This window comes from Clytia hemisphaerica, unplaced genomic scaffold (genome assembly GCF_902728285.1).
Source record: "Clytia hemisphaerica strain Z4C2 unplaced genomic scaffold, Clytia hemisphaerica genome assembly, whole genome shotgun sequence".
NCBI classification, from domain to species: Eukaryota; Metazoa; Cnidaria; class Hydrozoa; order Leptothecata; family Clytiidae; genus Clytia; species Clytia hemisphaerica.
The window spans coordinates 413,020-437,284 of NW_027104472.1; the positions used below are offsets into that span (position 1 = coordinate 413,020).

General features: G+C 35.5%; 2 protein-coding genes across 3 annotated transcripts; both read left to right on the forward strand.

Annotated features, from left to right (window-relative positions):
- Nucleotides 1-1,391: 1,391 nt before the first annotated feature.
- LOC136821316 (prenylcysteine oxidase 1-like) lies at nt 1,392-7,909 on the forward strand. 2 transcript variants are annotated; one of them, XM_067077549.1, is made up of 6 exons: nt 1,392-1,605; nt 1,794-1,838; nt 2,778-2,938; nt 3,473-3,689; nt 4,632-4,810; nt 6,144-7,909. In XM_067077549.1, the coding sequence occupies exons 1-6, from the start codon at nt 1,436-1,438 to the stop codon at nt 6,902-6,904; spliced, it is 1,533 nt and encodes a 510-aa protein (XP_066933650.1). In that variant the 5' UTR covers nt 1,392-1,435; the 3' UTR covers nt 6,905-7,909. The 2 variants fall into 2 exon arrangements, with proteins under 2 accessions (XP_066933650.1, XP_066933651.1); XM_067077550.1 differs by lacking the exon at nt 1,794-1,838.
- Nucleotides 7,910-8,069: 160 nt separating this feature from the next.
- On the forward strand, nt 8,070-22,757 carry LOC136821382 (prenylcysteine oxidase 1-like). The gene is made up of 5 exons (XM_067077620.1): nt 8,070-8,431; nt 9,230-9,390; nt 11,312-11,528; nt 21,171-21,349; nt 21,743-22,757. Exons 1-5 carry the CDS (start codon nt 8,124-8,126, stop codon nt 22,495-22,497), a joined length of 1,620 nt encoding a protein of 539 aa, XP_066933721.1. The 5' UTR covers nt 8,070-8,123; the 3' UTR covers nt 22,498-22,757.
- Nucleotides 22,758-24,265: the final 1,508 nt, after the last annotated feature.

Consider the following 24,265-nt stretch of genomic DNA (forward strand, 5'->3'; position numbering starts at 1 on the left):
AGGGCAGTGGGATCTCTTGATTTCTGAATGGATGGGGAATAATGACTGATTGAAGTACACCCTTTTTTATAAGAATGGTATTTTTTCAATTCACTATGAATATTCTTAACTTTTTGAGGAAAATCATCCTGAAATATTCTTACGGTATTCTTAGGTTTGGATCCAATCTCAGCCAAAATCTAGCATGTGATACATACCTCAAGCAAAACTTTGACATTTTTGTTGAATCTTTTAGCATTGCTGGGTAATAAATGGCAATTTCACGGCAAAATGCTCTAAAAATGACATTCTTAGGTTCAGCTACCAAATTCCATAATGATGGTATTCTTACCATATTCTTAATTTTCTGGCCAATTTCATCATAAACATTTCTATAAAGTATATTCTTATTAAAAAAAGCGTGTAGCTCAACTATTTAAAAGAATCGAATAATTTGGTGGCTAATAATTCAAAATATCTTTGGATTTCTTTTCAAAATTTCTTTTTTTATTTGTATTTTTTTATATATACAGTACATATTTTGTAATGCATTCAGTATTTTCATACGTGACTCATTGTCTAAAATGGAAATTTGAAATCCATACACGAGTATGGACAAACTTTTCTGGTCATTTAGAATTGAATGTTGCCAGAGAGTTAAGTCTCTCATCATACTTGTTTTCCAGCCCCTTTTTCCTATTTTTCAGGGGATTATTGGTTTTCAAGATTTTTAACAAGTGAAAAGTGAAAAAGGTTCTGCAAATAACCCTGTATCGTTATTTTTCGAACGTTTTCATTGATTTTAAAGCCTTTTGTTTTTATATCATATTTATTTCTTGGTTGGGATATCTGAGTAAAGCAACGGTAATCAGCGTAGTAAAATAAATTTTTAATGTTTTGTTACTTTCAGGTGCCTTCAGGGGGGGGGGGGGTGTTGGGAAAAATTTTCAAATTTAATAAGCAGGGGGGGGGGGTTGGAAATTGTACCTCAAGATACCCACAAACGATGGTAATTATACACCAAACCTGGCATAAGGGACTTTTCATTGGACAGCTGTAAATATTTTCAAAAATTGATAAACGGGGGGGGGGGGGTCCTAATATGGTCGGGGGTGAAAAATTAACAAGCGGGTGGGGGCATTTATTAGACACCTGATAGTAAGTTAGATAACTTCCGCTATTATGGAAGCAAACGTTCGATTTCCATGAGGGATCGCCAACTTTGCTTCGGTTATGGCGGAAGTTATGTAACTTCAAAAAACTCTGAAAAACCTCTATAATTTAGACGCTCTCGGTTCTATTCTTTTCATGTTCCTTCCATGTCCATGGATAGTCGAGTTACCAGGTTTAATACCCCCATCGGAATAATTTGGAAGAGTCACAAACTTGCTGCCTTCGTATTTTTTAGAATACAGATATATGAAAAATAGAGAACAGCAGAAAATTAAAGTAAACAATGGTGGTTAACTCTTCGCTTCTGATTGTATTTTTGTTGTCAATGGCAACAGTCCATACGATCAACGGTGAAGATATTTCGGATAACTTGGTCAGTCAGAATGTAAAGGATCTTAGAGTTGCTGTTATTGGCAGTGGAATCGGTGGAGCCTCGGCAACTCATTTTCTGAGGTACACGTCCTTCTTGATTCGTGATATTCACGACTTAGTGTTTTATACGGAGGCACCCAAAAAACCCGGATGTTTGCCACCATTTTTGAATTTAAACAATAAAACTAGTGGCAAACGCCGACACTATTTTAATTGCTTCCGTAACATTACGTAATGAATATCATAAATTCACCTATTATTCTTTAAAGCGTGAGAAGACACTGGGTTCAAGTTTACCGCGCCGCCAAGGATTGGTAGATATATTCTAATACTTTATCGGTGAAACATTTCGTCTTCATGTGATTTTTTGGTCACCTTTTGCCGGCAAATTTTCCACTACCATCTGTCTCATATTAAAGGACTTTCATATCAATAGATTAGTATGTTATGAATTAACGTGTCTAACTGTTCTTTTTTATCCATTTGAGCCCAGTCCAGGTATGATTAATTAATATCTAAAATTATTGAAAAAGTTTGAGCAGTACAAATCATTTGATATTGTCATCAGTTTTTATAGAAACAAACTGGGTCAAGAAATTATTTTTTTATGATAGCCTCTCTCAAGTCTTTCTAAAATATTTATTGAATAATGTCTGCTTAAATCTTTTGAGCAGGCTGAGGACTTCAATGGAATTTCCCACGCCTTGATCCTTGGGTGGATGCATTGTTGTGTTTTTCCAAAATTGACTTGGAACGAGTTTTTGCGCCAGAATGAGGTCAGGCTAAAATATAGCCATACTTATTGATTTTAAATTGGGTTGAGGAGTGATACAAAAAATACTTTAGGCGTACAAACTTTCGCGAGCAGAAACTTTTCGCAAATTTTGGCCTTTGCCCCGAAAGTTTATGCTCGCGAAAATTTCTCAATAAAATTGGAAATCTATAAAACCTCAAAATCGTAATAAATATCAAATTTTCGGCATATTTTTATCCCTTAATGCCTTTTGAAAGTCGAAGAGCAATCGTCTTTATCGGATTTAATGAATACTTTTTACTTTTCATTCGAAAATTATAATTTTTATCCAACAATTCGCGAAAGACATTTTTTCGTCAAATTCGCGAAAGTAAATGTCCTAAATTTCGCGATTTTTCGACCTCGCGAAAGTTTGTACGCCCAAAGTACTGGAACTAATGTGGTTAGCACTTTCGACAGTTCATCACAATCTATCTATATGAAAATTTATTTTTTAAAGGAAATCTTTGGGAGAGACAGTTCAAATCGATGTGTTTGAGAAAAGTGACCACATTGGTGGTCGTCTACACATTGTGACCATCGATGGACAATCCATCGAATCTGGTGGTACCATCATTCACTCAAGCAATAAATACACGGTCGATTTTGTCAAGGATTTAGGTATGTTATTATTGGCCTCTTTGATAATAAGAGGATCTTCCAGAAATATTGTCATCTGAACGTGCTATTAAGGTGTAGTAGAGTACGGTGATGCGAGGTTGTGTATATTCTTTTATCACAAAGTAATGTAGCGCTGAATCTATTGGAACTTCCCATGATTAACTTAAAGTGTCGTCAAAAAATCGAATGTTTGGAGCCCGAAAGCATGGGCTCAAAACATTCGAAAATGTCGTAAAGTGAAATAGACTTTACTGCGTAGAGAAAAAGCCGTGACGTCTAGTATAGGCTATAATTGACTGTGAATTCGAAATTTTAACCATAAAAGCATGAACAATCGGGATATCCAAGCTTTCGAACAACATCGTTTCAATTTACTCGGACGGAGTGAAAAGAAAAACAGGGAAGCCTTTTTCGCAGCGCTTCTAGGTCCAGACCTACCAATACAAGATCGAACAAAATAAGTTATCTCATACCATGGCAGTTTACACTTAAATTTCCATTCAAAATTATTTTTCTTCCCTCCTTCTTTGGTAGGCCTTGGTACCAACGTTGCAATGTCAAACGAACGTCTTGGCATTTATAATGGCAAAGAATTTGTTTTCGTTGAGACCTCTACAAGCTGGTGGAACGGTATCAAGATGATTTGGCGATATGGATTTTTTAGTCTGAAGAACATGAGTGATGCTTTATCGAAAATGTTGACCGACTTTGTTTCGGTTTACCAAATTCAAGATGAAGGCAAAGCTTTCAAGTGAGAATTATATTTTTTCTATTTTATGTAAACAAATCGAAGTGTTTCAGATTCTTTGCAACAATCGGTAGATAGATTAAGTCAATATTTCACGTAGATGGCCCATAGTTTCTACCCCCCTACATTTAGGGGGGGGGGGTCTTGGGTTTTGATGAACCAAAAGCAAGGGGGGTGTTAATATGTTAATAATATGACTTTCCTAAGGGGGGTTGCCAGTTAAGGGGGGGGGTCTTCTTACCTAAGGGGGGTCTTCTTACCTAAGGGGGGTCTTCTTACCTAAGGGGGGTTTTCTTACCTAAGAGGGGTCTTCTTAGATAAGGGGGATCTTCATTGATTTATGACTCTTGTACAATCGTTCTATTTATACTGATTTTCTAAGGGGGGTGTGAAATTTGAAATGGATTTCCTAAGGGGGGGTTAGCATTTAAGGGGGGGGGTTAGCATTTAAGGGGGGTCTTCTTACCTAAGGGGGGTCTTGACCCCTCTAGAAACTATGTGGCCCAGTAATCTAGGATTTTAGGCAGTCTCTTGGTCACACATAACTATTTCATTCTAATCTGTGAAACTATTTACAATTAGTACAATTGGCTGAGTTGTTCTTATTTTTACCTTGCTAAGAAGAACCATTTTGAAAGATTATTTTTTAATTATTTAGCCATGAATTCTCTTTAAGCTTACTCGGAATTGATCTTTAATAGCCCCCCTCGAAACTCCTTTACCCTTCAAAAAGGTTTAATCTATCTAAGATTTATCCTTTCGCGTCAGCCATTAAGCTGGGACAACGTGGATATTTGTCATTGTGTTATGTTTTATACGAAAGCAGCGGTTGGGTTTTGGCCACCGATTTTGATTTTATCCAATGAAATTACTGGCCAACGCTTGGACTATTCGGGTGCTTCCGTATAAAACGTCATGAATGTAATGAATAAAATATTTTTTCAGGACGGTACCGGACTTGTTGAAAGCCCTTGGTGGTGATTACTTTGTTGAATGCACTGATAAAACAAGTCGTCAAATTATGAAAGAAAAGGGTGTTGGAGACGAATTGATTAACGAGTTATTAACGGCTGTTTCCAGAAATAATTACGGCCAATCAACTGATGAGATCAATGGATTCACTGGTAATATTTAGACCCTTTTTCTTTAGAGGATTTACATGTTTGGTCAAGATCATAGATTTATAAAGCCCGAAGGGCTAAATGGCATGCTTTTGCTGAAAAGTGTGCCGTGGTTAGTAGGAAATCTTACATAAGTCACGTGACATTACAATAGAATTTTAGCGCTTGACCAATCAGAAGCTTCTTGGGTTTTCGAAAACAACAGCAACAATATTTTTTCCGATATTCACTTTTTTTTTGCCTGCGATGGCTTAAAGCACGACATCTAGCTCTTCAGACTTTATAAATCTATGGTCAAGATGCGTAATTTACGCCATTATGGAAACAAACGTTCGAATTCGCAGAGGCGATCCAGGCGATCCCTTACGCAAATCGAATTTTTGTTTCCATAATGGCGGAAATTACGTAACAAATCAAACATGAAAAACCTTAATAGTAGAGGGCATTTTGTAAAATCGCTCGACTGTTTTGTTAGAAGCACTTGTTATACATTTTTGGAAAGCTAAGGGGTAGGGGAATCGAAATTACTATGTTTCCAATTTTTTTTTCGGACACTTTGGTGTGATTTTCGGACAAATATGACGGTCTCAGGCAAAAATCATAGGGTTAAAAATTAATGAAAATTTTAGCTCGAGAAAACGGAGACCTGTTGTATATTTTTGGAAAGCTCTCAAAAAATTAGGATTAGAGATATATTGCAAGTATAGGTGATTTCAGTACCTAACTCGAGATATTGAGCTTCAAAAAGCGCAAAAACTGGACAAAATAGCTGTTTCTGGCTGAAAAACACGGTTTTCAAGGGTTAATATCTCGAGTTAGGTACAGAAATCACCTATACTTGCAATATATCTCTAATCCTAATTTTTTGAGAGCTTTCCAAAAATATACAACAGGTCTCCGTTTTCTCGAGCTAAAATTTTCATTAATTTTTAACCCTATGATTTTTGCCTGAGACCGTCATATTTGTCCAAAAATCACACGAAAGTGTCCGAAAAAAAAATTGGAAACATAGTAATTTCGATTCCCCTACCCCTTAGCTTTCCAAAAATGTATAACAAGTGCTTCTAACAAAAAAGTCGAGCGATTCCAAAAAATCGAACAAAATTCCCCCTACTATAAGTTTATTTCCATATAAATTCAGTGGCGGATTTAAAAAGGGTTAAAAGTCACGACAAAAAGCTATAGATTTCTTTGCATTTAGTTTTGAGCCCTGTAACTCGAAAGTTATATCGCGCTCTTCAATCAATTTTATAATTGTGATCTTGTTAGACTGTATGCACCCCCTCCCTTTCATTTACAAAATAGCTTTTACATGAGTTCTAATTTACGAATACAGGTTATGTGTCACTAGCCGGAGCTCAAGGAGGGTCATTATGGAATGTCGAAGGTGGAAATTATCATGTTCCTCAACGTCTCTTACAAAAATCTAAAGCTGAAGTTCATATCAACACAAAGATCACGTCAATCAAGAAACATATTGACGAAAGCTCTGGCAAAATTGCGTATTATCTTGAAGGTGCCGGCAATGAAACTCCCTATGATGCTGTTATTGTTGCAGCACCTTTAGAAATCCCTTCTTACTTTATCACGTGTGCTGAATGCAAGGATTGGCCAAAACAAAGTGATATGGGTAGGTACCAGCAAACGATTGCCAATTTCATACACAAACCTGTTGATTACAAATATTTTGGATATAAGTCAGCCGAGAAGCTTCCTGATATCATATTCACTACAGAAGAGGAATCGCTGAATTTCACCACTATCGAACCGCACGGGAATGTCAACGGCGATCCAATCAAACCACCTGTTTACAAAGTCTTCTCCAGAAAACCAATGACGAGTGAAATGATCAATCAGTTGTTCATTACGGGAAGCCAAACGCCTGAATATACATCCGTCAATTGGTTAGCCTATCCACATTATTCTCCACCGGAGAAGTTTTTACCGTTCGAATTGGACGAAGGAGTGTTTTATGTGAATGCAATTGAACGAGCAGCTTCGGCAATGGAGATGAGTGCTATCGGTGGACGCAATGCTGCTTTGTTAGCTGTTAACTATTTGGAAAGTCAAAAACAGAGTCAGCGAGCTCACTCTTAAATGTTCAAAACATTGGTAAGTATTCGTGATGATCTTGACGTAATTTTTTATACGGAAACACCCAGTTTAAAAGCTGCCGGACAACCCGGAGTGTTTTCCGAAAACATTACGTGATGAATATCATGAATGACTCACGTTCTTTTCTTCTCTTTGAAAAATCTTGCCGTTGTGTCGGTCTGTTTCGGTTAGAGAGATTCTGTGTTTTCGCCAATATTACAAATATTTGGTGCTATATTGATTTTTTTAACAATTAGAAAATAGTATTCAATGCCCTTTCTGCTTCATGCTCAGCTACTAATCAGTACGTTTAATGGTGTGTGTGTGGAGAAATCCAAGGAAGTAGTGGCGCCCTCCCCTAACCTCGGATGGACAGCTAAAGAAAAGAGAGTCTTCAGGTTATCCTCGTAAAGTTGCATACTTAAAATAGCCCTACATAAAGATTAAGAAGCGGTGTATTTCTTCTCAATACTTTAAGTTTCTTGCTTACGCATTCAAAGAAAAATTATACGTTTATTTAAAAAAAATTCAATACATCCTTCATATAGAAAAAAATGACGTCAATCATTACAATCGAAGTTTTCGAGTAAGTGTTAGTTTATGTGCCGGCCTAAGTGAAATAAATAAAATACAATAGCTCTACACTCCACTACAGTATCATTGTGAAATAATTAAACTCTAAATAGATAAACTCTAACCGTAGCAAACCATTTTTTTTCAAGTTAAGAGTTTGGTATGAGTTTGGTATAAATTAATGAATGAATATAAGCGCCTTGCCTTCTCCTTGATGACTTCTAATTCTTTTAAGGATTGTCAAAATTAGTAGGAATGTCACACCAATTCGGGTTAGCGGTAATTTTACTTTTAAAATTTTGTCCGACAAAAATGGGCTTTTAATATTAATTTTTCTTAAAAACGTAATTTTTGCATTTTCTTAGAATTGTACATAATTTTTCAAAAATTTACATCATTGTTTTCTTATATTGGAATATTTTTTAAAAAGCATCATCCATCCATAGACATCGTATAATTTCAGTAAGGGCTATTTTCAATTACAACGACAATGTGGCCAATGAAAATCTATTTGTACATTATTTTAGATGAGCATGTTTTTCTCAAGTCCCTATTTGCTTGTTGTTTTCATCAGTTATGCGTTTTGTTTTTTAAGGTTATAAAACAAAATTAATAAAATTATTCACGGATTACTAAAAATTATAACAAAATGTCAACAAGTGATGAACTGCCAACGGCCGCAAGTGAATCATCTAATAATTTGCAGAATGAAGAAACAGAAGGCGGTGATATTTTACCGAATGAAAAATTAGAAACAGAGAGTTCGCAGAATGAAACAAGTGAGCTTGAAGGACTTGCAAAGAATGAAGAAACAGAAAGTGTTGATATTTTACCGAATGAAAAATTAGAAACAAAGAATTCGCAAACCGAAACTACTAATGATCAAACAAGTAAACGAAGGAAAGTTGCAATTATTGGAAGTGGAATCGGTGGTGCATCAACAGCTCATTTCCTGAGGTACATGATTTTTTCCTAAGAGCATCCATAAGTTTTTATGTCTTCGGGCTGTCCTTAAATCTTTGAGTTATAATTTTTCGGGGGAAAATCAAAGTATAATGGCCGCATTTTTTCACCGTTCAACATATTAAATTCTTCAGTTTTAAGCTGAAAAATATTTTTATAATATTCTTTCTTTATTTCACCATTTTGTGGGTATTTGTGTACAATTTCCCCCTTTGGGCAAATATGGATAATAAAGGAAGCATTGGTATTTAGCAGGTTTTTCCTTCATTCAAGGGTAGTTTGATACCCTAAGCATGCATATTAAGAGTATCTTTTGAAACAGTTAAGTCTGATGTACACGTTTTTTTTTTATAAGAACAAACTATATAAGAACATAAGGCTTCGAGGCCCAAAAATCTAAGCATTCTAAGAACATACTAAGGCTTTGGAGACTTAAAAACATGCAATTTCTTAAGAAATTACATCGAAATGCTCAAAAAATGCTGAAAATAAGGACATTTTAAGAACATTTTTAGGCATCAAATCCAAAAAACTAAGAACATCCGAAGGCTTCGAAAATTTTTGACGTTCTTATAAAAAAAAAACGTGTAATCAGGAAAAGAATAAAGCCTAGTCTCAACCAGTAAAAATGCACTGATTCTTAAAAAGCATGTGTTACCCTAAGAGATTTTTCATGCTTTGTAAAGTTACATAACTTCCGCCATTATGGGAGCAAACGTTCGATTCCATAATGACGGAAATTACGTAACTTAACAAAATATGAATAACCTAGTGCGTGTCCTCTTTCCACAGGAAACATTACGGAGATTCTATACATATTGACGTTTTCGAGAAAACCGATCGAATGGGTGGACGTCTTTTGAGCGCACATCTGAATGGTGAATCTTTTGAAACAGGTGGTACAATCATTCACTCTAGTAATAAATATATGGCTGAGTTCACAAAGGAGATGGGTAAGTAGCTACCATAGTTCTTAACATCAAAACAACCTCCATAAAACGTTCATAAGGCGAGGCCAATTTAATTTGTTGTTTTTACGGGCCAAGCTATCCAAAAAAGAGGGTCGGTCGGTCGGCGAAAAAATAAAACTAAAAGTACAATTTCTCCTATAAAATCTCCAAAAAGGCAGCAAAAACTACTTCTCTTGACAAAAATAATGCGAAATTGAAAATAAAAAGACACAAAAATATGGATATATTGAAACATTGAACATAAAATTATCAAAACCTTGGAAAAACCTAATGTTCTTTAAAAGGTATATGGAAATTTTAAAACAATGTTATGCGCCAGCTGGTTTACTCTTTTTTACAGAGTCTCTATAACTCGAATGTCTCATCGAACAAGTTTTATGGTCTATTCAGTTAAGAATGCCTTATAAAACCCTTAATCCATAACTCGAAATTTTCATAACTCGAAAAAGTTTAAATTCTCCATGCGCGTACGAGCTATGTAGAATCAACTGTAATAGATTTGTCTGTTTGTATTATATAACTTCATTATTTCTATGAACTTTTGCCGCATTACTAACAAAGGACACGTGAATTTTAATTTGATTATACCCCTATTGCCTTAAAAGATGTGTTCTAAAGTGTTCTAAACCCTTTCTCCTAGGGTACCTAGACAACAAGAACATTTTTCTTGATTTTACTCCCTGCCTCATCGGAACACATCAATATTACTGACCGATGGATTCACGGAATCCTAATCAGAATAGATTTTTAGCCGAGAAATACACGCAGAACACATTGCTGCGCTCGCTAATACATTTGTACCTTCATCATTATATATAATCTCAGAAAAACCGTACGGCATCGATACACACATATATGTTAGGGTTGGCTTTGTTGTTTATAAAAAAAAGTTCAAAGCTTTTGCTACCATTTCGCATTTGAAAAGTTGTATGTATTGCTACACAATCGTGTCTATTAATGAAAACGGGGGTTTGATAAATTGTAAGTGTTTTTGAAAATGTTGTATTTATAAGAAAAATAATTTCTAAATCGTATTATGATGAGATCAAATTCTTTTGATTAATATCAAAGTGCTTTTTGAGTTTTGTGTGCGTGTAATAAGTATCAAAAGTGATTATTTGTGTGATTTCTTACCTCCGTCTAAGAATTCGAACGTTTTAAATGTTTACATTCTATTCTATTACAAACGCGAAGAGGGAAGACAACGTGGCGTCAGAAAGTTCACTGACAACACTCAAGAGTATTTGTTGTAAAACTTTTATCTTTAACTTTGCATGTAGAATTAGAATATCCAGTAAAGGTAAATGATTTGAGTAAAGTATGAAGAATAAAATGTGCATTAAATTAGATTCTTCGCAGTGAGGTTAACTAAACTTGAAATTTTTGAGGTCCAGCAACCTGACTAATAGTATATTTTGTATAAGCCAACTCCAGAAAATTCCGGCGAACTCTCAAGGATTCTGTATTCTTTATAAAGGGATGGTATATAAAGCCTTTGGGCAACAAATCAAATACATTCTAACGGCATATCTTCACTAAAGTATTTATGCTGGTGTTGATCCTAATACACTCTTTTTATAAGAACCAGGAGATTCGGCTGTTCTCATTTTTTAGCACCTTGAGTCTCAAATTGTTCTTATCCTGTTCTCATTTATAGGATGAAATTGAGGTTTTATACTACTTTGACCCCTTGATTACTTGAGTAATTGACAAATTCCAGACTCAGCATTGTTCTTAAATTGTTCTTTTTTTCAGCAGTTTTGACCCTCTTTGTTCTTATAAAATTGTTCCTTTAAAACAATAGAGTGTGAAGACAAAAGAGATAAGTGATTGAGAAAGATTTGTAAAAAATATGATGTGCTACTTAATTCTAACTCTCATAATTTATTTCACATTATTTTAGGTCTAGAAACGAATCAAGAGAAGGCTATCGAAAAATTCGGTATCTGGAATGGCAATGAATTCCTTTTTACTGAAACCTCAATGAACTGGTGGAACACAGTCAAAATGGTTTTTCGATATGGTCCATTGAGCCTGAAGAGGTTGAATGATGTGACTACATCTGGTGCGAACATATTTCCTTCTATTTATGAAAAACAAGATGCAGGACAAACATTCAAGTAAGTCTCAACAATAGACTAACAATTTTTCTATAAGAACAACCTATATAAGAACATATATAGATGGCCAAAATGTTAACAACAAGTTAAGAACATTTTAAGGCTTCGCAGATTCTAAAACACCCAATTTCTTAGGAAAATAGTCAAAAATACTAAAAAATGGTGAAAATAAGAGTATGTTGAGAAAATTTACAGGCTTAAAACCCAAAACGTTAAGAACATCCGAAGTTTTCAAAAATTGTGGATGTTCTTATAATAACAAGAGCCGCAAAGATGCGGATAAATATTTCCTTTACAAATAATAAAATAATTGATGTACTCAAAAGATTTCAAAGTGCTTTAAATCTCAGATAACATCAAGCAACACAAGTCCCTAAGAATTTCAAAATTCTATTTATGTAATTGCCAGTATTTACAGGATTATTCATAAGATGACTGTAGGTTCAAACATACGGATCACGGAATATATCTAAAACCCAACTGAGAACAACAATGCAGTAACCAAATTGGCTAACTTTAGTTTTCGTTAGGTGGACTTTAGTTGGATTTTAGTATTATACTAGCCGTCACTCGGCGTCGCACCCACCGAGTAGAGTGTTTGTTGAACACATCAAAATCCCTTGGGATAGTGCATAATTGAATAATTATTATCATTATTATTTTAGGCGCTGATTTCCAAAAATGTTATATAGCCGAAAAGGGCAAATATCTAAAATTAAAGAATGACAAAAAGGAGAATATTTTACAGTAAGAAAACGAAAGGAAATTTTATATATTTTCAAAATGAGATGAAATATTTTGCATTATTTATACTTTCATATATAAAATATTGGAAAAAAGGTAAAAAATTAAAGTAACTTTTGGAGTTGCTCCAATTTTGAAATTAGGCCATCCCAGGGTGTCGAAAATACAAAATTGGGGTCTAAAGTACTTATCTGCAGACACTAGGCCATAGAAAAACAAGAGGAAGGTTATTAAAACGCAACAATTTACTTTTTCACAAATAAAAGAAAATCAGTGATTTATGATTTCTGAGTCTGCTAAATCGCGTGCCACGCGTGCCAGCGTGCCATCGGTTTTTAGGCGTGCCAGCGTGCCATGCGTGCCTTCGTGCCAACTGTCTTGGCGTGCCAACGTGCCTACGTGCCATCCAAATTCCGGCGTGCCATCCAAGTTTTGGCGTGCCATCCAAATTTTGGCGTGCCATCCAAGTTTTGGCGTGCCATCCAAATTTTGGCGTGCCATCCAAATTTTGGCGTGCCATCCAAATTTTGGCGTGCCATCCAAATTTTGGCGTGCCATCCAAATTTTGGTGTGCCATCCAAGTTTTGGCGTGCCATCTAAGTTTTGGCGTGCCATCCAAATTTTGGCGTGCCATCCAAATTTTGGCGTGCCAACCAAATTTTGGCGTGCCATCCTTATTCCGGCGTGCCATCCAAGTTTTGGCGTGACAACCAAATTTTGCGTACTTTTTCAAATTTTCAGAGTCTTTATTTTCCATGAAACATTAATTGTTAGGCGATATTTTGAAATATACACTTACTACGGTCTCTTACACGGGTTAAGGTACGGCAAGTGAGCGGAGTAAGAAAAAGAAAAAGTCAAGAAAAATGATGACTTCTGAAAATTACTTTAGCCCTTGGACAACTATTTAACTAAGCTCCTAATTTTTGGCTACAGCTCCTGACCACTTGATTTAAAAAGGCAAAAACGGTAACCGTAAACTCATGAGCTTTTTGGCCATTTTGAAGTTTTAGGTTTTCAAAAAAAAAAAATTCCAGAAAAAAACTTTTTCAAAAGGTTTCAGAATGAAAAGCTTTTTCAATTTTTTAGAACAGTAGCGTAGACAGGGGTGAAGAAAGATCTGCGTATGAGAGTAGATTTTAACGTCAAAGCAGTTACCTATTCGTGACATAGAAACATCATTACTATGTCGTTTAATCTACTCTCGGATACCTAAAAGCCGGGGCGCTATAATTAATTTTTCGAAAATTTTCCATCCAGGATAATTTTATTCCACCCCCCTCGTATATTAAGTTTTGACATCTTTTCCAACCCCCGGTAGGTACCTGAAAGTAAGCCAATGTTGCTTCATCCTTGTTTACTCTATTGTACAAGACTCCAAACTGCTCAAAACGACTGAAAATGACATAACATCTGGAGGTAGTTTAACGTTGTTTGGAGCATTTAAGATAAACGCTTTTTTATATAAGAATATCTTCTATAAGAATATCAGGATGAAACTCAAAAGTCCAAAACTCTCAATATGATTATTTCTCATGTTTGTAAAATAGTCAAGTCCAAAAAAATAAGAACATGTTAAGAATAATTCACCCTCAATTTTGGCAATTTCTTAAGAATACTTGACCGTCATCCAAAAGTACACTACACGTTTTTTTATTTATAAGCATAACGCGCATAAGCATAACAAAGCTGGGATTCTGGCTCGAATACAATGGATTTATTGTTTTAGAACAATAGAAAATTAAGCATATTAGGCATATGTCCAGCCTCAGCTTAAATTACCATATGCTCAAGAAAAAAGCATAACGCTAAGTATCTAAACATATACTAGTCATAGCTTTCACTAAATGCCCCCACAGAAAGGTCATGTCATGCAGTTATAAAGCTTTTAATAAAAATAATCAGGAATAATTGATTGATTTAATTATTTATTAATTGATTGAAAAAAAATCATATTCCATTAACAAAATACTTGAAGAATTCATGCAGCTTGACAATTTAATGAAATTCAAGGAAAAGCTGGAAAAGCTTCTCAAAAACATATTTCGAAAATCATGGTATCATTATCTTACTGACTTTCACATCTCCTTGTTTGTTTGTTTTTTCTTACAACAATATATGTCATGATCATTCACTAAATAGACCTTTTCCGATAATGCTGCAGACATCTTAGATTGTAGGCAAAATATATAGCGGTGCGGTGAATAAATCAACAAGGTAACCAATCAGAAATAGCTTGTTTATTTTTCATTGGCTGCTATATATTTCAACAACTCTCTATTGCTACTTTGCCTAATAAACAATAGTAAGATGATAAGATGATACTGCGTATAAAATCCATCAAAAAGTTCTGCGCCATCTGAAATAGACCAATCCTAGTTAAGGCCCGGGTTCCACTTGCGTACGCTGTGATTGCAGTCAAAAGAAAAATAAAGGAATGTCATTGTGGTCCATTCAGGCGTACAGTCGAAAAGTTGAAATGTGCCTAATTTTTTTTCAAGTGCGTAGTACTTTTTCATGATGCAATCTTTTCTCCAAGCTGCAAGGATTGAAGCCATTAAGATATGATTGCAGCGCAGACAATGAAGAGACGGGCCTTCAGGAAACTAGACTTTTTGAGTTTTTAGCTATATACTCTCACTTTATGGTGTTCCTGTATGACTGTCTGTGTGCCTACTCTAACCACCGTTAAATGCCATAACTTGGAAAGCTAGAATTGGAGCTATTTCAACAAACCCCTAGAGCGTAAGTTATTTAGGCTATGGGGCCATCCATACACATACAGTACGTACGCAATGAAGGGGGAGAGGGGGGTTAGCAAAAGCGTACATCTATTGTTTAAATGACATCATTTCTATTGTTCTCTGCGTACAAGGGGGGAGGGGGTATCAAATTTTTGGAAAATCTTTGCGTACGTACTATTATATGAATGGACTATATGGACGGCCTCTATCACAACTGCATGAAAAAGTGGAACGTGCGCATGCAAAGTTAAACGAATGTAAACGAACTTTTTTCAGGCTTTTGAAATAGATTTACCACACAAACAGTGAAAACACTCTAAGTGAGGTAAATCTATTTTGAAGACCAAAAAAAAATATTGATTGACATTCAACCACTTATGGATTCAACTTTACTCACGTGCACATTCAACTTTTTTGTACTTTGCCGGTATCTTGTTTTACCAAGTTAAGAAGGACTTTCTCGAGTTACGACCATATGATGGTCTTTAAAGCTCAAGAAGCTCTATAAACAATAAAGCTAGTTATTAATATAATAACAGACAAAGATAAATTACAGTTTGAACAAAAATATCAAATGTACATTTGAAAACTTGAGCAAACTTCTTTAAAGATTCCAGAAAAAGAATTGAAATCATTGCTGAAATAATACTTCTGACTAAATTACAGTATTTAGTATTCAGTTTGAAAGACAAGAAACAAAATTTGACATACAAAACACTTTTTCCAGTCAACGAATCAGCTCATCATCATAACCAGTCTGCCATTTTGTTTGTTTTGATTTGCACAAGTAATATTGTAATTCGTGTTATGGTGTAATCACTATACTTTTTCTATAATTTGCATTTATAACACTCGCTTCAGCTTTTCAATGCTAAATCGAAACTAATAAAATGTAATACGCAATAATGGTAATAGCATATAACGTAATATGAAAATATGTATAACATTTACCGCTGTATAATTTACCGCCATATTTTTGCGGAACACTTAATTGGCCGGAAAGCCGATTACGACGCAAACACAAAAACAAAAACAATTCGCAAAAAATCGAGATTCCAGTCCAATATATTGCGTGAAGCTATGAGTGCCTCCTCAGTCGCTGCGCTCCTTGCGGGGGCAATTATATATAAAGCTGAAAATGAGATTTTGCTTTGTCAAGAAAATGACAGGTAGACTGCTGCCTTACGCGTGGAAGAAACACGTGTATCTCCTCCAAAACTTTTAAAGTTATGTAATGCTCTGTTCATATAAAAATGAAATTAATAAAATAATAATAAAAGTACTACAATTTTCATATCTCTAAAACAGCTCTCTTGGAGCATTTAATGTTTTCATTGCATGACAATCTATATCCATTTGCACCGCCAGCATCCTATTGAGCATGAGAAAACATCTTGTTGTAAATTGGTGTATACACCTCATATTTTGTGATAATGCCATTATTTACATAATTTAAGTGTCATTACATAAAATAACCTTGAAAATGCTTTCCCACTAATTTTGAGGGAGTCCATATTGGGGTCCACAATGGGGTCCATCTCGGGGTCCATATTGGGGAGGTCCAAGTTGTGTCATCTTCTCCCCCAAGCTTTACCGAAATTCCGGTAAAAATTCGGACGAGCACGCCGAAATTTGAATGGCACGCCAAAATTCGGATGGCACGCCGAAATTCGGATGGCACGCCAAAATTCGGATGGCACGCCGAAATTTGAATTGCACGCCAAAATTCGGATGGCACGCCGAAATTCGGATGGCACGCCAAAATTCGGATGGCACGCCGAAATTCGGATGGCACGCCGAAATTCGGATGGCACGCCAAAATTCGGATGGCACGCCTAAATTCGGATGGCACGCCAAAATTCGGATGGCACGTCGAAATTCGGATGGCACGCCGAATTTCGGATGGCACGCCGAAGTTTTAATGGCACGCCAAATTTGGATGGCACGTTGGCACGTCAAGGCACGTTGGCACTGTTCATTTTTATATACTGGGAAACATTTTCATAATCTGAAAGATTGTCGATAGTAAAAAATTCCCCTAACAGAAGCCAATTTATGATTTCCAAAAGCATGCTGCAAAAGCAAACATACTTGGAAACAATCATAATTTCCAAAAAATCGTCAGAAAAGAAAAAAAGTTGTCATGCCAGGAAATCACGTGAGATTTCTTCATTTTTGAAATGCATGTGGAAGAAAATGTCCAGTTCACGACAAAAGTTTTCCATGTTTTGAATGAACCTGTAAGAAAATATCCAAATTTATCACAAAAGTTTCCACGTTTTAAATGCACATAAGAAAATCTCCAAATTCACAACAAAAGTTTCCACGTTTAAAACGCACGTGGAAAAAGATCTCCAATTTCACAACTAAAGTTTTCCACGTTTTAAATGCACCCGGGGAAGAAAATCTCCAAATTCAAGAAAAATTTAATTGTACATGTTAGGTGGTGATTTCCAATTGTTTACATCCATATTCAATACAACAAACATTTTCTCAGCAGTTAACATTCTTCATATTGGCCGTGGTGTTCTGGTTATCAGCTTGCATTGTCGCATTGGTTGGGTGCAAACTTTTTTGATGTTGCAAGTATGTAATTTTTAAATTTTTATTCACAGTCACTTGCCTTCTTACAATTTATGTAAATATACAAGCAAAATTGAAGTTAGTTTGTTGTGAAAGTTGACAAAATGTCCTGTTTTTTCAAGAGATCGTATCTCTCATTTCATTCCAAACCAACAGAATATAAACGAAACATCAAATCCAGAAAGTAATAATAAGAAAAGATCATCATCGACCATGGCATTCCTTGTGACAATCGTACAAAAATCATGATCCAATTCAACTCATTAAAGCATAAAAATAGGGAAAGCGCAAAAGTTGTTGTCTATTTTTTGCTGCCATCTTTGTTTTTACGGTTAGAAACAAAGCAGTATTGTTCGATCAACAACACGCTTCCGAAACGGGCGACGTAGAGCGCCGTAGCAAATTTTTTTTCCGTAGACGGGCGGAAATATCTTTAATGGTCGGAAATATCATAGCGCAATGGTCGGAAATATCATTTGATGGTCGGAAATATCTTTTGATGGTCGGAAATATCCCAAACTCTGAAAATTTGGAAATTTAATGGTCGGATATATCATAGCGTAATGGTCGGAAATATCATTTGATGGTCGGAAATATCTTTTGATGGTCGGCAATATCATTTGATGGTCGGAAATATCCAAAACTCTACTAGTGGGGAAAGTCGTGATCGCCTTGACATTTTTTTGACGCACACGATCGACGGATTGGTATTGGATAATTTGTAGCAGTGTGGGACTGTTCTGTTACAGTATTAATTTTTTTTAATGTTATCGATATCGTTGATAAATGAATGATATTATATTATGCCTAAAACAATTTCTTTCGCAAAAATTAAGTGAAACTTTTAAAAGGTCTATAAAGAACGGAGTGAAACCCTAATTCAATATATTTCCTTCCCACAAAGCAGTGAAACTAAGTGAGGAAAAAGTCAACAAAATGTACTTCCCTATACAGCTATAGATAAAATGATGATGATGATGATGATACCATAAGTGATAAGTTGTGTTATACTTGTGTGTAGGTAGGTGGTCAACCTCGTCCCCGTGTATCCCAGGCTTTATTTACGTTACTGATTGACGCCAGAGAATAATCTAGCGCTATCAGTAAGAATCAAAAAGCTGATAATAGGCAGGGACCGAGGTTGGGTAGGTGGTGTTATAAATCCAAAACTATATATGGTGAATGAACCTGATGATATGATTTTTCCAAGTGATAATTGCAACACCAATAACAAAGACAGCAGAGCAATAAATTTACTAATCTATAGAATTTTCAGTATATAAGCTTCGAGGTCGACAGGTCGAGAAAGTCTTCCAGGAAATTCTTTGAATGCAAAAAATTCAAAATGGATATACAAAAAGATCGAAACCATGACAACGAAAATATCATAACCAATCAGCTGTCTGATATAGTGGGGGCGGGAGGAAATGTACGGGAACGATGGAATATCTATCATGGAAATTGCCCTGACTCGGAGATTTTCGGCGCCGTAAAGTGGTTCCTTTTTTGGACGAAACCATCCTAAATACAATCTACCAAACCGATATTGAAACGCCTCCTACCTGGATGAAAACAACCGGGATCTGAATAATAATCCACATTTAACAGATGGGAATTAAATTTTCGTTTTCGTCTTGCGCTCCCCTGGGTATATAGAATTTAAAGGTACGCACACACGATAGCAAAACCTGGGTCATTTTTTGGCCAAATTTTCTCTGCATGCACTGCCAGCTGGATGCACTGTAAAGGTTCGATTTTGGAAGCCAAATTTTCCGCCGAACAGTCCTTTTCAGATCGAGTGCCCCCCCCCCCGGGTAAGGTCTAGAATGGGAGGGTGGTCCGGGTAGGGTTAGGACTAGCTTTAGGGTGATTTGAGAGCAGTGGGGGCTAGAGGAGGAAAGGATATAAAGAATACAAGAAATAAAGAAGAGTCGTGTTTGAATAAAAAGGTCAATACCACTTTCTCTCCCTAAAAAGCTGTCTACGTCTTGTGTAAAATAATGTATAAAAACAGTTCTCAGATAGTGTCCAAAAAACTTAAAATAAAAAACTACTCTTGTCTGGCACACATAACAAGTTGGCCACACCACACCACCTTTGCTACCATTTTTGTTTACATTTTTTTTGCTGATAAAGCATTTTTAAAAGCGCGGGATATTTCCGACCATTAAATTTTCAAATTTTTAGAGTTTTGGATATTTCCGACCATCAAAAGATATTTCCGACCATCAAATGATATTTCCGACCATTGTGCTATGATATTTCCGACCATTAAAGATATTTCCGCCCGTCTACGGAAAAAAAATTTGCAGCGCCGTACGCATATTTTCATCAGAAGTTTCTCAAAGAAATGACGTTTTCCGCCTCGAAAAAAGAACATCCTACTGTTTTTACTGCCGGAGCTTGATTTAAAAAGAGATTCATGTACAAACTCACGAAAATGACTTTTTCTAAACCTTGGAACCCACAACCTTGCGACGTGTAGCTGGTGCTCTACTTTCATGCTACGACTGCGAGAAATAGTACTTTAGCTGAATGCTTTAACTATATATACGGTCGCTTTAAATTGTCGTCGATTTTAATCAAGTAGGGTACCATTTGCTAACACATAATTTTTAAACAATAGAAAAGACAAACTCCCCTCCTTTTTTTCTGATGTGCGAGCTCAAATTTTTAGAAAATCTTTTCTGAATTCTGTTTTGTCAGCAAGCATCTTCTTTCTTAAAAAAAATGATATTTTTAAAGAATTCTTAGACATTTCAGGAGTATTAGTGTCGTATAAGTAAACGTATTCAACAACAATACCAGCCGTGCCGTACCAAAGACTTAGTCGTACTCAGTGCCTCTCTGCCACTGATCTATAACTACTTGACTGGATCGATCTACCCATATAACGGAAGAATGTACATGTTTACTTGCCCGCCATCTTGTTTTCAAATTTGGTTGTTAACAACCCGATTCGAATATTTTGAAATTCAAACATTCGAAAATCTAAGGTTGAAAACAACATGGCGGACTAGTCGACTTCAAATTGGACCACACTTTCATGGGAAAATCTGTGAGCAGTTACCCTATCTAGTGTGTACTCTTAGGTGCCAAATAAACGCCCCCCCCCCCCGCTTGTTAATTTTTCGATTTTTTTCCAACCCCCCCTGGACGTTATTAGGACCCCCCCCCCCCCGTTTATTAATTTTTGAAAAAATTCCCAGCTCCCAAAAGGAAAGTTTCTGGTTTTACTTTAAAAAACCTAAATTTGGTCTATTTTGACCCTTTTTAGGGTTTTTAAAAGTCCATTTTCAAACCCCCCCGGTAATTAGGTCCCCTCGTTTATTTGATTTGAAAAATCTTTCCAACCCCCCCGTTTATTCGAACCCCCCTTTATTTGACACCTAAGAGTAATAGAATATGATCTGTTCTCTCTGCTCTATATTGTCTATACTCGGTAACAAAAGAGTACGGTAGTAGAGTAAGTGGAGGAATAAATGAATAAAATAAAAAGATAAGAGTTGTGGGAAGCAGGGCCTCGACTGCTATTGCGAACTCACTAACCATATAATTATATTATTTTTAGAACGGTGCCTGACTTACTGACTTCGATAGGTGGGGAATATTTCACGGATTGTACACAAAAAACATGGCGTGAAGTCTTGAAAGAGAAAGGAGTCGGCGACAAACTGATTGATGAATTTGTCAATAGCATTTTAAGAATGATTTATTATCAGACTGCCGACGAACTGAATGGATTAACTGGTAATAGATATATTGTTTTTATGTTATAATTATTAAGTTAATTTTTAAGTTTTAATTTAATTTCCGCCATTATGGAAACAAACATTCACATCTGTAAGAGCTTACGCAAATTGAACGTTCGTTTCCATCGTGACGGAAGTTACGTAATCAAATTAAATAATAGAGTAACTAAATAAATAGTAAATAATTTTTGAGGCAAATTCGCTATTTTCTTGATTTTTGAAGCATTTTAGAGACTAGGTTATTTTTTTGAGACATTTTTGAGGTGAGAAAGTATGCCACCATTGCTTTCGCAAATAATTGTTTCCCATTTTACTTAAGGTGTTTCCACGAGATGATTTATGTCACGTTGACTGATTGCGATTTTATTTTACTTTTTTTTTTTACAATTAGGGTTATTTTCACTGCTCGGTGGTGACGGAAGTTCGTTATGGAACGTCAAAGGTGGAAATGAACAAGTCCCGCAAAGACTGATTGAAGAATCTAAATCTACTGTCCATTACAATTGCAAAATCACTTCAATTAAGAAACTGGTGAACGAAAGCTCTGGTAAAGCTACCTATGAATTAGAATCAGATGCTAGCACCTTTCAATCAAACCAATACGATGCGGTTATCGTTTCAGTACCTTTAGAAGATCCTCGCTGTTTTATTTCATGCCCAGAAATCAAAAATTGGCCTCAGTCAACAGACCTTGGTCAATTCCAACGTTGCGTTTCAAGCATCATTCAACAACCTATCAATGCTCAGTATTTTGGTGTCAAAGCTGCCAGCAAATTGCCAGACGCTATCACAACCACTTGTGAAAAAGCAGCTGCTGATTTTGGTTTTATTGAAATCAATAAAACCGTTCACGGTAATAGATGCGACCCTCCTACGTACAGAGTTTTCAGTAGAGAACCTCTTACAGAGGATTCACTGAGAAAATTATTCATTATGGAGGAGAACACAGCACCACAGCTCTCCTCAGTTGATTGGTTAGCCTATCCACATTATTCTCCACCGGAGAGGTTTTTACCGTTCGAATTGGACGAAGGAGTGTTTTATGTGAATGCAATTGAACGAGCAGCTTCGGGAATGGAGATGAGTGCTATTGGTGGACGCAATGCTGCTTTGTTAGCTGTCAACTATTTGGAAAATCGAAACTAAAAAACGTTTTTCTTCAGCTCCTAAACTCTATTACGTCTGAAACAAAATTCTAAATACCTATGGTAATGGAATGAAACTTCGCGCCGATTAAGTTCTGCGTCTGAGTAAATACGTGAAATTTTTAGATTTCGTTTTTTTTCAAATTATTATAATTATCACTAAAAGGGCTCTGACTATAGTCAGAAAATTGAATAGTATTTGAACATAAAAGCTATGTTTTATGTTATTTAACACTTTTAACAAAGAATTGCCTTAATAAATTGCTTTTTAATCAAATTCCTTAAGAGTAATTAAGAATTAAATTACAAATATGACGTTATGAGCCTTAAAAAGACGTTAATTATATGTTGCATCAACCTCTTTTATAAAAAGTACTAAGTTTTAATGGGTAATTAACCTTTTTGATTCGAAGTTTTTTCAAACTGTCCGCAAAGAATTGACTGTTTTAAATTTTTCGGAAAAATTTTCTATACCGGTACATCAAAAGTTATGGCTGTTTTTCTATGAAAGATTGGGATGGAAAATTGGTCAAAAAGCACTATTTTCAAGATTTTGAAGCAAATAAGCTTTTAGAAAAATTTTCCGAAAAAACTATTTTAGTTCGGTAAAAGATACACCATCTACCGCAAAAATATTTTCAAAATATTTTTTCTTCGGCAAAACTAAGCTCTTCAAAGTTGGAATACTCTTCTTCGCAAAAGTCTTCATTTTCTTCTTCATCAAATTTTTTCATTGCGATTCTTAAATTTTAAACTCACGGATAATTGGCCTAACAGAAGATACATAACATGTTGTAATTCATTCAATGTACTAATGAAATCCATAAGATGCATTGTCATTTTTTTGTCATCCACTATTATTTATCGGTAATTTCTGTTGCATTTTTGTAATTATTTATTGAAGGGATTTAGATAACATGTATTTCCACTACTATTTTTAAAGATTTCATGCATTTTCAATTTAATGTATTTTGATTTTATTTATAGACGTTTTGTGCATTTCCATACTTTTTGAAATAATTAGAAATTTCCATTAGAAAACTAATATTTTTCCGCGGTTTCTTATAAAATTGCTCTTTCTTTCTTTTAAAATTTAATGGATTTTTTATCAAGCTCTTACAATCCCAGCTGGCACACAACGTTGTTTCAACGTTTATTTAACGTTCACAACGTCCATATAATGTTAGATGAACGTTGAAACAACGTTGTGTGCCATCTGGGATACCTACAGTTAACTCACTCTCTAAGAATTCGAACCTCCATCGTTCGAATCTCTCTGTTATCGAAACTCAAATGGTACATCATACCCTTCAGCTTTGATTTCTAATATTATCCCTTAAGATGTAGTCCTATCCATAAGTTACATCACCAGCAAAACTTACCGAGTTCTCAAACTATAGACCTCGGAATTTTTGATTTTTCTAAAAAAGCGAAGTATTGTGGGATTGATTCGGGGGTATAACAATAAAATTTCATCGAGGAATTCCTAAGAGATTTCTCCGGGGGGGGGGGACTTAGGCAAAATTGGGTACGGGACGTGCCGCTCGGCAGGGTCCCTTTTTTAGGCTCTGAAGATATCTGACAGGATCCCTAATTTTCAAGATGTGTTACTGACACTTTTGGTTGTTTGGGACAATTTTCAGGGTAAAAATTCAAAAGTCATTTTTGCCATTTGTTAGGGTGGAAAATGGAAAGATTTTCAATTTTTCGTTCTGACAAGGTCACCATTTTACCAAAAAATCATATCTGACAAGGTCAACTTTTCGAAC

What these genes read in the sequence shown, in the direction of transcription:
- LOC136821316 (XM_067077549.1), top strand. Translation starts at nt 1,436, where the DNA reads ATGGTGGTTAACTCTTCGCTTCTGATTGTATTTTTGTTGTCAATGGCA. An exon ending in TACCGCGCCGCCAAGGATTG is followed by an intron (nt 1,839 to 2,777) that starts GTAGATATATTC and finishes TATTTTTTAAAG; the next exon opens with GAAATCTTTGGGAGAGACAG. An exon ending in CGATTTTGTCAAGGATTTAG is followed by an intron (nt 2,939 to 3,472) that starts GTATGTTATTAT and finishes CTTCTTTGGTAG; the next exon opens with GCCTTGGTACCAACGTTGCA.
- LOC136821382 (XM_067077620.1), top strand. Translation starts at nt 8,124, where the DNA reads ATGTCAACAAGTGATGAACTGCCAACGGCCGCAAGTGAATCATCTAAT. An exon ending in TCAACAGCTCATTTCCTGAG is followed by an intron (nt 8,432 to 9,229) that starts GTACATGATTTT and finishes CTCTTTCCACAG; the next exon opens with GAAACATTACGGAGATTCTA. An exon ending in GATGCAGGACAAACATTCAA is followed by an intron (nt 11,529 to 21,170) that starts GTAAGTCTCAAC and finishes TATTATTTTTAG; the next exon opens with AACGGTGCCTGACTTACTGA.